Source organism: Oncorhynchus mykiss, chromosome 1, assembly GCF_013265735.2.
Source record: "Oncorhynchus mykiss isolate Arlee chromosome 1, USDA_OmykA_1.1, whole genome shotgun sequence".
Lineage (NCBI taxonomy): Eukaryota > Metazoa > Chordata > Actinopteri > Salmoniformes > Salmonidae > Oncorhynchus > Oncorhynchus mykiss.
In genome coordinates, this window is record NC_048565.1 from 50552870 (window position 1) to 50566570 (window position 13701).

The 13701-nt window shown below is 42.6% G+C and overlaps 1 protein-coding gene across 8 annotated transcripts in view; it reads left to right on the top strand.

Annotated features, from left to right (window-relative positions):
- Positions 1-13701, top strand: part of LOC110524456 (kinesin-like protein KIF21A) — a 62204-nt gene that overhangs the window by 22222 nt on the left and 26281 nt on the right. For 3 of the 8 annotated variants that reach the window (XM_036979468.1, XM_021604143.2, XM_036979478.1), the window contains exons 4-13: positions 3607-3756; positions 6266-6397; positions 6806-6976; positions 10226-10341; positions 10576-10771; positions 10888-11077; positions 11166-11229; positions 11391-11588; positions 12302-12389; positions 13500-13605. In XM_036979468.1, the coding sequence (XP_036835363.1) occupies positions 3607-3756; positions 6266-6397; positions 6806-6976; positions 10226-10341; positions 10576-10771; positions 10888-11077; positions 11166-11229; positions 11391-11588; positions 12302-12389; positions 13500-13605 (1411 nt within the window). Of the gene's footprint in view, positions 1-3606; positions 3757-6265; positions 6398-6802; positions 6977-10225; positions 10342-10575; positions 10772-10887; positions 11084-11165; positions 11230-11390; positions 11589-12301; positions 12390-13499; positions 13606-13701 lie in introns of all 8 variants that reach the window. The other 5 variants (XM_036979447.1, XM_036979471.1, XM_021604114.2 and 2 more) reach the window with 3 other exon arrangements.

Consider the following 13701-nt stretch of genomic DNA (forward strand, 5'->3'; position numbering starts at 1 on the left):
AATCACAAAAAAGTGTCTGGACCCTTCTATAACAAAAATAGAGATTAGGTTGTGAACAAAAGCAAAATTGTCCTTTAAGACTTTGATTCTTTAAGACTTTAATCTTGCCAGCGATTTAAAATGTCTACATATTTTGACATTACAGTATTAGGAATTAGCGTCTTTAAAACGTATACTCTACATTAATCCATAGGAAAACAGATGGGAGAGGTTTTGTTTGCGTCTTAGATTTACCCCCAGCCAGAGCCCGGACTTGGCCTCTTCTTAGAACCAGAGATGTGAATGATTAAATAAATGGGTAACAACTTCATTTGAGTGGTCTACCAATAACATGTAAACAGCATGTAACTCGACATGCAACAGGACTTCCAACAAAACAACCATAATAAATAGAGTGCATTTCGAAAGTATTCAGACCCCTTGACTTTTTCCAGATGTTATTACGTTACAGCCTTCTCCTAAAAACATTTTTTGACATTTTTGCACATATTTCAGTTTTTTGTTTTTAAAATATCACATTTACAAAAGTATACAGACCCTTTACTTAGTACTTTGTTGATGCACCTTTGGCACCGATTACAGCCTCGAGTTCTCCTATTCTTCTCTGCAGATCTTCTCAAGCTCTGTCAGGTTGGATTGGGAGCGTTGCTGCACAGCTATTTTCAGGTCTCTCCAGAGATTTTAGATCAGGTTCAAATCCAGGCTCTCGCTGGGCCACTCATGGACATTCAGAGACTTGTCCCGAAGCCACTCCTGCATTGTCTTGGCTGTGTGCTTAGGGTCATTGTCCTGTTGGAAGGTGAATCTTCTCCCCAGTCTGAGGTCCTGAGCACTCTGGAGCAGGTTTTCATCAAGGATCTGTCTGTACTTTGCTCCGTTCATCTTTCCTTTGATCCTGACTAGTATCCCAGACCCTGCCGCTGAAAAACATATGCCACCATCATGCTTCACAGTAGGGATGGTGCCAGGTTTCCTCCAGACATAACGCTTGGCATTCAGGCCAAAGAGTTCAATCTTGGTTTCATCAGACCAGAGAATCTTGTTTCTCATGGTCTGAGAGTCCTTCGGGTTCTTCGTCACCTCACTGACCAAAGCCCTTCGTCACCTCACTGACCAAGGCCCTTCTCCCCCGATTGCTCAGTTTGGCCGTGCGGCCAGCTCTAGAAAGAGTCTTGGTGGTTCCTAACCTCTTCCATTTAAGAATGATGGGGGCCACCGTGTTATTGAGGATCCAATCCTGCAGACATGTTTTGGTGCTCTTCCCCAGATCTGTGTCTCGACACAATTCTGTCTCTGAGTTCTAGGGACAATTGCTTCGACCTCATGGCTTGGTTTTTGCTCTGATGTGCACTGTCAACTGTGGAAACTTATATACTGTGGGGCAAAAAAAGTATTTAGTCAGCCACCAATTGTGCAAGTTCTCCCACTTAAAAAGATGGGAGAGGCCTGTAATTTTCATCATAGGTACACTTCAACTATGACAGACAAAATGAGAGAAAAAAAATCAGAAAAATAATGGTAAATAAGTATTTGGTCACCTACAAACAAGCAAGATTTCTGTCTCTCACAGACCTGTAACTTCTTCTTTAAGAGGCTCCTCTGTCCTCCACTCGTTACCTGTATTAATGGCACCTGTTTGAACTTGTTATCAGTATAAAAGACACCTGTCCACAACCTCAAACAGTCACACTCCAAACTCCACTATGGCCAAGACCAAAGAGCTGTCAAAGGACACCAGAAACAAAATTGTAGACCTGCACCAGGTTGGGAAGATTGAATCTGCAATAGGTAAGCAGCTTGGTTTGAAGAAATCAACTGTGGGAGCAATTATTAGGAAATGGAAGACATACAAGACCACTGATAATCTCCCTCGATCTGGGGCTCCTTGCAAGATCTCACCCCGTGGGGTCAAAATGATCACAAGAACGGTGATCAAAAATCTCAGAACCACACGGGGGGTCCTTGTGAATGACCTGCAGAGAGCTGGGACCAAAGTAACAAAGCCTACCATCAGTAACACACTACGCCGCCAGGGACTCATATCCTGCAGTGCCAGACGTGTCCCCCTGCTTAAGCCAGTACATATCCAGGCCCGTCTGAAGTTTGCTAGAAAGCATTTGGATGATCCAGAAGAAGATTGGGAGGATGTCATATGGTCAGATGAAACCAAAATATAACTTTTTGGTAAAAACTCAACTCGTCGTGTTTGGAGGACAAGCATGCTGAGTTGCATCCAAAGAACACCATGTTTACTGTGAAACATGGGGGTGGAAACATCATGCTTTGGGGCTGTTTCTCTGCAAAGGGACCAGGACGACTGATCAGTGTCAAGGAAAGAATGAATGGGGCCATGAATCGTGAGATTTTGAGTGAAAACCTCCTTCCATCAGAAAGGGCATTGAAGATGAACCGTGCGTGGCTGGGTCTTTCAGCATGACAATGATCCCAAACACACCGCCCGGGCAACGAAGGAGTGGCTTTGTAAGAAGCATTTCAAGGTCCTGGAGTGGCCTAGCCAGTCTCCAGATCTCAACCCCATAGAAAATATTTGGAGGGAGTTGAAAGTCCGTGTTGCCCAGCAACAGCCCCAAAACATCACTGTTCTAGAGGAGATCTGCATGGAGGAATGGGCCAAAATACCAGCAACAGTGTGTGAAAACCTTGTGAAGACTTACAGAAAACGTTTGACCTCTGTCATTGCCAACAAAGGGTATATAACAAAGTATTGAGATAAACTTTCGTTATTGACCAAATATTGACCTTATTTTCCACCATAATTTGCAAATAAATTCATTAACAATCCCACAATGTGATTTTCTGGATTTTTTTTCTCTCATTTTGTCTGTCATAGTTGAAGTGTACCTATGATGAAAATTACAGGCCTATCTCATATTTTTAAGTGGGAGAACTTGCACAATTGGTGGCTGACTAAATACTTTTTTGCCCCACTGTATAATGTGCCTTTCCAAATCGTGTCCAATAATTTTCTGTAGATTGATGAGGAAAATGTTTATTTAATTCATTTTAGAATAGGGCTGAAACGTAACGATATGTGGAGAAAAGTGAAGGAGTCTGAATACTTTCTGAATGCACTGTAAGTCATTTACCTGTTATTCACCCACGTTCATCAAACTAGGACATAGGCAGAGCCTTGCATTTAGATATACTGCTCTGGACCTTGGGCACCAGCACAAAGCCAAGTTACTTTGGTAGAAAAGCCTTTCGTAGAGGTCACACCATAGAGAAGGGGAGTGGTGGCAAAGCCTGTTACATTCTATAGAAACATCTCTGTTGTAGGTGTGTGTGTGTGTGTTAGATAAGGTATTTTGATATGGAGTCTGTCTCACAGTTTAGACTCTTGAGAGTCCTCTGCTGTTTAACATTGTTCAGACTGAGTCAGACAGTCCAACTCATGTTGCTAACTCTCTCTCTCTTTCAGTCTGACGTAATCAGATATATGGTCTTGCATCAGTGTGATATCAGAACTGGAATAGGATACAAACTATCAGAACCTTTTGATATTTTCATGGAATTTCACAGTGCTCAATTACCACGGTAACAAATACGACTGTAATATTTTGTGTTTCTGGCTGTGTCCTTATTTAGCTTTACAATGAGGAGGTGCTGGATCTGTTTGACTCTACGAGGGACCTGGAGGCTCGGACGCAGAAATCCCACATTAAGATCCACGAGGATGCTAATGGAGGAATCTACACAGTGGGGGTGACCACACGGACTGTAGCCTCCGAGGCAGAGGTATGTACGTTAGAGATGCGCAGGTCAGCTGTTTGTTTACCCACACCCGCATGCAACTGCGAATAACCCAGCCGCAACCGCCTGACTATATGTGATAAAGTGAAAGTCGGAGGCCCTTACCCGCAAATATAGAAAATGTGCTATAGGCTACAGTCAAAGACTCCAGAACGATTTTTTGACACGGTGTTGCTGGATTTTGCTTTGCATGATTTAGATATGATATGTCTCTGCTTATAATTTCTGACATTTTGGGAGGCTATTTGTTAGTCTACTTGTCTATAATTAAATACATGTAGCTTCTCGTTTGTCATTATATGTTGCCCTAGAAGACTAAATAAACCCTTGCTCAACAGAATAATGTAATAGATTGATAGAATGACTGCTTCAATCTAGTTGATATCAGAAACGTTTTCTCTGTGTCATCTTTCTCGGAGCAAAGATGTTTAGCGACTGGGGAGAAAATACAATAAAGCAACAAAAAAAAAAAACAGGAAAGATTTTCTCTGCAAAATGTCCAAATGACATCACTTTGACCGGTTGTAAGGAAAAAGAAAGCTGTGAAAACGACCCAACGTGCGTTTCTGATAAGATTTCAGTTCGGCATCGATGCATATTTTATCTGGTTGAAATACTACCAGCTTTTCTGATGCTTTTAGGATGAAGACAGGACCTCTATCGATCATACTAACTGAGCATTGCATTCTCTCAAGATGCAGAAAGAAATCAGATTTCTCCACTCCTGTTCCCAAGTCCAAATATTGCCTACACTTAGTGTATTATTGTACTGCAAGAAATGCTTCATTCGGCAGGAGTTATTATTAAGGCCATAGCCCTATTCGCTCAGGACTAGTTGGTCGTGTATTTATTACCCCAGAATGTCCGTTATTCCAGAGGACAATTCGGACGGGATCCATTTTTTCCAAACTGCCCCCTGTAATTTATATATAAATAAATGTATAAAAATATATAAAACGTTGATTGACAGTTATGACAGAAACCTGGAGTTTTTTTTCTAGGTGTGAAGATATGTAAGCCCAGGCAATAACATGTTCCAATGATAACTCGAGCTTGGTTCACAGGTTTCTAAACCGTACCAAGCCATCTTTGGTATAGTGTCGCCATAATATTTGAATTGAGACAGTGTCATCATAATCATTATGATATTTTAGCGATCCACCATGGAATATGTCCTAAATTCCCCCCCAGCCTTCAGATGTGAGCTAAACAGCGAACTTGCACTTGATATGTGTTTCAAGGCTCTTTATGAGAAAGTGAAATAGCTCAGTTGTACTGTGTGCCAAAGGTGCGTCAACTAAGTACTAAGTAAAGGGTCTGAATACTTATGTAAATGTGATATTTTTTATTTTTAATATATGTGCAAAAATGTAAAAACAAAACTGTTTTTGCTTTGTCATTATGGGGTATTGTGTGTAGATTGACAAGGGGAAATTAGCAATTTAAACAATTTTAGAATAATGTAACGTAACAAAATGTAGCAAAGGTCAAGGGGTCTGAGTTCTTTCCGAATGCACTCTATATAGCCTATGCTCAGCACTTTATTTAATTTATCGAATCAAACTTCGAGCAACACCTGTCACACTCAGACATTTCTTTCAAAACACAGGGATGTCTATTTGCGTGGGACTAATAATATCAGAGGACTTTTTTAGTTAGCCAAAAAAACTGTAGGTTATTCTGGTTAGTCATATAGATTTCAGTTTCCATTTAACACATCTAAACAGTAGGCTACAGTTCCCTTGACATGCCATAGGCATATTTGAAGTCCCGTCTTGTGACTGTCGAATTTGTATAGCACCTCACAATCGTCACACATAACATAGCCGGCACTGCCATTGTCCGCTTTTACCACAAATCTTTTCCAAACATTACTTTTCTGGCCATCCCTTCTCTTTATTTTCAACCTTTCATTTGTAGCTTTTGTCTTATTGAATTAAACTTCGACAATGTCCTTTTTGCCTCCGGAGAATGATGTTAACTCTTTCTTCCCGTTACCAAAAGCATTGTCTGGCGATTGGCTGTGTAGGCAATTTGGCGTGTGAACACTTAAGCCCTAAAGCTTAGGTTTATGCACTAATATGGTGCCAGATAGCAGAAAATAGTGAAATAAAAACCCAAATGTAGACTCTATAAATTGCACAATAATAATACATTTATGGATTTTTTAAGGTACTGTTTTTCTTTATTCAACCCGCCCGCCACCCACCCGCCCTTCCGCCACACAATGTTTAATGACCCTAAACCCGTCCGCAGGGCCTGCGGGTTATGAGTCAACCCTCGCATCAATAATGTACGTACATGCGTGTGTGCTTGAGCGCGTATGCTATACACTATGTTGTATGTGTTGGGATATGTGGTCCGGGGGTCCAGGAGAAATGTGTATGTCTGTATGCATATGTAATATAGGAAGGTAAAAACATGAAATAAACTGTAAAATGATCATTTGCACAGTGATAACACAGTGATGTCCAATTTCTTTCTCCTCTCTCAGATGATGCAGTGTCTGAAGCTGGGTGCTCTATGTCGTACCACGGCCAGCACCCAGATGAATGTCCAGAGCTCCCGTTCTCATGCCATCTTCACCATTCACCTGTGCCAAGTCAGAGTCTGTGCATCCGACAATGTACGTACACGAGCAGCTTATTCCTAGCCTTAGTGCCAGTCCTTTTGTGCTCTCTTGCCAACTCCTATCTAATTCTGTATCTACCCTTTTGTTACTGTGATGTGACTCCTGTCACTTGTTATGAGCATGTTATATGTTATGACAGTGACTGAAATTACTCCTAACCTTGATGTTACAGAAATGATATAGCCACTCCTATGCTATCATGTCATATTGTGCTAGGTTACGTAAATTACATACTGTATATAGAAATGACTCTTATTACGGTACTGACATTATTGTAGGCTACTGTTTATGGTAGGCTACTGACATTCTATGTTATGCTACATTAATGACAGGGACAATGCTTTTGAATAACGGTACTGACACAAAGGCATCGATCTGGATTTTTTTCCCAACTCACAGCAGGACAACAACGAGACGGACAACAAGGTTGCTAACGGCAACTCAGAGATGGAAGAGTATGAGACACTGACGGCCAAGTTTCACTTTGTGGACCTAGCCGGGTCAGAGAGACTGAAGAGAACAGGGGCGACCGGAGACCGAGCTAAGGAGGGAATCTCCATCAACTGTGGACTGGTGAGACACTGGTTGTGTCCGAAATGGACCGTATTCCTTATAGTAGTATACACATTTTGACCCACCCTATTCCCTAATACACTAGCAGGTCTATCCAATCCTGTTCTTGGAGAACTACACTCCTGTAGGTTTTCACTCCAACCCCACTTGTAACTAACCTGATTCAGCTTATCAACCAGCTAATTATTAGAATCAGGTACGCTAGATTAGGGTTTGGCGAAAACCTATAGGATGGTACCTCTCCAGGAACAAGGTTGGAGAGCCCTCGCAATAAGAATCTGTTCAAAACGGCTCTGGTAAAAATGTGTGCAATATAGGAATATACCATCTTTGTCCTTTAACCCCCTAAAGTTGATGTCTGCCCCCTAATTAGCATAATGTAAAAATCTACATCAAAATCTATCCTTTTAAGCTTGAGATACAGTGCATTCAGAAAGTATACAGATCCCTTGACTTTTCCCACATTTTGTTTCGTTACAGCCTTATTATAAAAAGTTTTTGAAAAAAGAATCAATCTATATATAATACATTTTTGCTAATTTATTAAAAATAAAAACCTGAAATATGACCTTTCATAATTATCCAGACCCTTTACTCAGTGCTTTGTTGAAGAACCTTTGGCAGCGATTACAGCCTTGAGTCTTCGAGGGTATGACACTACAAGCTTGGCACAGCTGTATTTGGGGAGGTTCTCCCATTCTTCTCTGCATATCCTCTCACGCTCTGTCAGGTTGGATGGGGAGCATTGCTGCACAACTTATTTCAGGTCTCTCCAGAGATGTTCAATCGGGTTCAAGTCCAGGCTCTGGCTGGGCCACTCATGGACATTCAGATAATTGTCCTGAAGCCACTCCTGCGTTGTCTTGGCTGTGTGCTTAGGGTCATTGTCATGTTGGAAGGTGAACCTTCACCCCAGTCTGAGGTCCTGAGCGCTCTGGAGCAAGTTTTCATCAAGTATCTCTCTATACTTTGCATCGTTCATATTTCCCTCGATCCTGACTAGTCTCCCAGTCCCTGCTGCTGAAAAACATCCCCACAGCATGATGCTGCCACCACCATGCTTCACCGTAGGGATGGTGCCAGGTTTCCTCCAGACGTGATGCTTGGCATTCAGGCCAAAGAGTTCAATCTTGGTTTCATCAGGCCAGAGGATCTTGTTTCTAATGGGCTTGAGAGTCTTAAGGTGCCTTTTGTCAAACCCCAAGCGTGTCATATACATTTTACTGAGGAATGGCTTCCGTCTGGACACTCTACCATAAAGGCTTGATTGGTGGAGTGCTGCAGAGATGGTTGTCCTTCTGGAAGTTCTCCCATTTCCACAGAGGAATTCTGGAGCTCTGTCAGAATGACCATCGGGCTCTTGTTCACCTCCCTGACCAAGGCCCTTCTCCCCCGATCGCTCAGTTTGACCGGGCGGCCAGCTCTAGGAAGAGTCTTGTTGGTTCAAAACTTCTTCCATTTAAGAATGATGGAGGCCACTGTGCTCTTGGGGACCTTCAATGCTGCAGAAATGTTTTGGTACCCTTTCCCAGATCTGTGCCTCGACACAATCCTGTCTCTGAGCTCTATGGAAAATGTATTTGTTATCATGGCTTGGTTTTTGCTCTGACGTGCACTGTCAACCTTGAGACCTAATATAGACAGGCATTTGCCTTTCCAAATCATGTCCAATCAATTGAATTTACCACAGGTGGACTGCAATCAAGTTGTAGAAACATTTAAAGTATGATAATTGGAAACAGGATGCAGCTGAGCTCAATTTCAAGTCTCAGCAAAGGGTCTGAATATTTACAGTACCAGTCAAAAGTTTGAACACACCTACTCATTCTAGGGTTTTTCTTTATTTTTTTTACTATTTTCTACATTGTAGAATACTAGTGAAGACATCAAAACTATGAAATAACACATATGGAATCATGTAGTAACCAAAAAAGTCTTCAAAGTAGCCAACCTTTGTCTTTGATGACAGCTTTGCGCACTCTTGGCATTCTCTCAACCAGCTTTCATGAGGTAGTCACCTGGAATACATTTAAATTACAGGTGTGCCTTGTTAAAAGTTCATTTGTGGAATTTCTTTCCTTCTTAATGCGTTTGAGCCGATCAGTTGTGTTGGGTAGGGGTGGTATACAGAAGATAGCCCTATTTGGTAAAAGACCAAGTCCATATTATGGCAAGAACAGCTCAAATAAGCAAAGAGAAACGACAAAAGCAAAAGACATGAAGGTCAGTCAATGCGTAAAATTTCAAGACCTTTAAAAGTTTCTTCAAGTGCAGTTGCAAAAACCATCAAGCGCTGTGATGTAACTGGCTCTCATTAGGACCTCCACAGGAAAGGAAGACCAGGAGTTACCTCTGCTGCAAAGGATAAGTTCATTTGAGTTAACTGCACTTCAGATTGAATCCCAAATTATTGCTTCACAAAGATTAAGTAACAGACACATCTCAACATCAGGAGACTGCGTTAATCATGCCTTCATGGTCAAATTGCAAAGAAACCACTACTAAAGGACACCAATAAGAAGAGGAGACTGGCTTGTTGCAAGAAACACGAGCAATTGACATTAGAAAGGTGGAAATCTGTCCTTTGGTCTGATGAGTCCAAATTTTTAGATTTTTGGTTCCAACCGCTTTGTCTTTGTGAGACACAGAGTAGGTGAACAGATGATCTATGCGTGTGTGTTTCCCACCATGAAGCATGGAGGAGGAGGTGTGATGGTGTGGGGGTGTTTTGCTGGTGACACTGTCTGTGATTTATTTAGAATTCAAGGCACACTTAACCAGCATGTTTACCACAGCATTCTGCAGCGATACGTCATCCCTTCTGGTTTGGGATTTGTGGGACTATCATTTGTTTTTCAATAGTACAATGACCCAACACACCTCCAGGCTGTGTAGGGGATATTTGACCAAGACGGAGAGTGATGGAGTGCTGCATCAGATGGCCTAGTCTCCACAATCACCCGACAAGAACCCAATTGAGATGGTTTGGGATAAGTTGGACCGCAGAGTGAAGGAAAAGCAGCCAAGAAGTACTCGGCATATGTGGGAACTCCTTCAAGACGGTTGGAAAAGCATTCCAGGTGAAGCTGGTTGAGAGAATGCCAAGAGTGTGCAAAGGGTGGCTACTTCAAACTCATATCAGCCCAGTATGGACATAAATAGAGTCCTTGAACCAGAATGTTTCTGGAAATAACCTTCAATATCTGTTTTGTTGTGTGGTATTTCTTGGTCATCTCTTCCAAACTACAGCTTGCTCTTGGAAATGTAATCAGTGCTTTGGGAGACCGAAGCAAGCGATCCACACATGTGCCTTACAGAGACTCCAAACTCACCCGGCTTCTACAGGACTCCTTGGGTGGAAATAGGTCTGTGTGCAATTGGTCAAGCCTTTCTCCCTCTCTTTCTGTCAGGGTTGGTGTCCCAGTTGGTTGGTGTGCATGTCAAACTAAATCCTTTTTGTTAGCTGATAAAGTAATTATTAGATGTCTGCAACACAGTTGCTACAAGCAACCATATCCATCTGAACTACAGATTGCTTCTCTCTGTGTTTCTTTTGTAAATCCACATTTTTCTCCTCCCATATCCTTCCCCTCTCTCAGCCAAACGATGATGATAGCGTGCATCAGCCCGTCTGACCGGGACTTTATGGAGACCCTGAATGCACTGAAGTATGCCAACAGAGCCAGGAACATTAAGAACAAGGTGATGGTGAACCAGGACAAGGCCTCCCAGCAGATCTCTGCTCTCAGGACAGAGATCGCCAGGCTACAGATGGAACTCATGGAGTACAGGACGGTGAGAGAGAGACAATTGAAAAAAACGAACCATATGAAACGGAGGCATGACGTAAATAAATTGCCCTTAATGACTTGATAATGATAATTCTGTCTGAACCCATTCTCCTCTGGCAGGGTAAGCGTATGGTGGGTGAGGACGGTATGGAGAGCATCAACGACATGTTCCATGAGAACAGCATGCTGCAGACAGAGAACAGCAACCTGAGGATCAGGGTCAAGGCCATGCAGGAGACCATTGACGCACAGAGGGCCAGACTCACACAGTACCTCAGTGACCAGGCCAACCAGGTCCTGGCCAGGGCAGGTGAAGGTGTGCTTATGACCCTGTTCATTGTAAAAATAAAAATAAAGTTTAGATGTGTGTTTGCTAAGGGTTTCCTGTTTGTTCTCAGGTGAGGGGAGTGAAGAGATTGGGAACATGATCCAGAGCTACATCAAAGAGATTGAGGATCTCAGGTATACTTTTCTGTCTGCATACAGTACTTAAGGACCTAGAGGTAAAACAAAGTGTTTTCTCCCTACTGAACATGACCTATCATAGCATATAGACAATATTGAGCTTTAGGAATATGTCAGAAACTGACGTTTTAATTAAATTTCACTGTTATTCCCCGTAGAGCCAAACTCCTGGAGAGTGAATCTGTGAATGAGAACCTTCGTAAGAACCTGTCCCGTGTCTCTTCACGGCAGTCTTTTTACCCCGGAACCTTCTCCCCTGCCCTCCTGGCCCCCGAGAAGGAGGCCTCCGACATCATCGAGATGGCAAAGAAAGACCTGGAAAAACTCAAGAAGAAGGAGAGGAAGAAGAAGAAGAGGTAAAGAGTGATCATAGTTAATTGTAGGACCAAATTCTTTGTTTTCTTGTTAAAAAATGTATGTTTTTTTTTTATTATTGTATGACAATGTGCGGCCATGGTGAGTAGCAGTTTGTGATCTCTATATTTTTCCCTATGACTTATTTTCCTTCCTCTTCTCTGTACTCCCTAGTTTCCTTCCTTCCTTCCTTCCTTCCTTCCTTCCTTCCTTCCTTCCTTCCTTCCTTCCTTCCTTCCTTCCTTCCTTCCTTGTCACATCTCTCTCCCCTGTCCTCTCACCTGTGACCTTTGACCTTGACCTCTCACTGAAGGCTCCAGCAGCTGCTGGAAGAGAGAGAGAGGGAGGAGGAGTTAGTAGAGGAGGAAAATGGCAGGTTTGTTCACAGGTCCCCCTCCCTTAACCTCCCTGCCATTTCCATCCCTCACTTCTTCTAAACAACCATTTTGTTTTGTTTGACAGGCAGTTGCCAGACCAGAAGGGAAACCTGAGTTCAGTTCCTTCAGTTCTTCCTATGTTCACTAGTTTCTTTCAATTTGCTCACACCGACAGACAGATATGATGGGAACAAAGTTATTGGTTCTGTTTTCATCCACCATCAATGGCCTTATCATGAGCTTTATTAACATACTTTATTTTTGAAGATATAGAAAAAAATAATATTGAACATTAGCTCAATGTTGTCTCACCTTGCCCCTCTGTTGTTCCCTACTAGTGTTGTCAAGGAGGAAGTCCCCGACAACGACCAAGACAATGGGACAGAAAAAGAGCTGACTGAGCGGTCCAATGAGGAGCCTGAGACGGTATGATTGACAACCTATTAGTCAAATGATAGAGCTGGGCGATATGGATTTTTTTTGTTTTGTTGCAATAACGATAAATCAGCAATATTTTTTTACATTTTTGTTACCCCCTTTTTCTCCCCAATTTCAATCTTCAAACTCCCCAAAAGGCTCGGGAGGCGAAGGTCAAATCATGCGGCCGCACTATGGGACTCCCGATCACGGCCGGTTGTGATACCTCAAGCACGGCGATGCAGTGCCCTAGACTGCTGCGGCACTCGGGAGGCCCCAGCGATAACTTATTTATTGGGGAGGTGCTATAGCTGGTTGATATGGACAAAAAGTAATATTGTGATAAACATAACTATTTTGCTCTAGCAATAAATACAACGATAAAAACTGCAATTGCAGTTTAAACAACAGTCATAATGCTTGTGCTTCTCAGAATGCATCTCTCCCTCCTCCGTGCGCACAGTGGGGAGAGGGAGTGGCTCGCTCACTGACTGTAGCTTCTGTAGCTCCTTATTCATGAGATTTAGCTTCTTCTCATACCCCTGCTTGATCTTCTTAGCCTTATCGTCGTTGCACGTCTCCACCGAGCCTGAAGGGGGCGTCAAAAACAAGACGGAAAAACAGAGAAAATAAGCTGAAAAATCATAGGTTGCCATCCCTCCTCGAGAATTACTGGGTATGCAGGCTTTTGCTTCAGCCCTGCCACACCTGATTCTACTAGTCTGCTGCTCATAAGGACCTTGATTAGCTGAATCGGTGCGTTAGAGTCGGATTGGAAATGTTGACCACCCCAGCCTTAATTCAACAGAGGGAAACCCCACACGGCTCACTACAGTCAGCCGACAGCAAAACGTAGACCGGCAGATACTTTCATAGCAGGAAACAACATAATGCAAAGGCTATTACTGTTGACCGCATAATGGTTTTAGAACAATCTACAGGAACGTTGAGAAGCAAAATGACCGACATACGCAAAATGTTTCGGTAAGAGGAATGTAATGACGGTCATTTTCGGTTTATCGTCCCAGCAATAATTACAAGACACGTGTGTTTTTCCCACCCCGTTTTTCTGACACCGGATAATTCTGTGTTCTATTCTAATTTTGTTTGTGCTCTCAGGAGGGGCAGGAGGGGAGTGACCACGAGGAAGAGGACGATGAGGAAGAGGAGGAGATGGATGTGGAGGAGAGCTCTGATGATTCAGACTCGGAATCAGATGAGAAAGGTAAAATGGCCTAATTGTAGAAATAGGAAATATAGAAGGGACATCTAGTGGACATGTATATCTATGATTTGAACCCACATGAATCAATGTGACTTT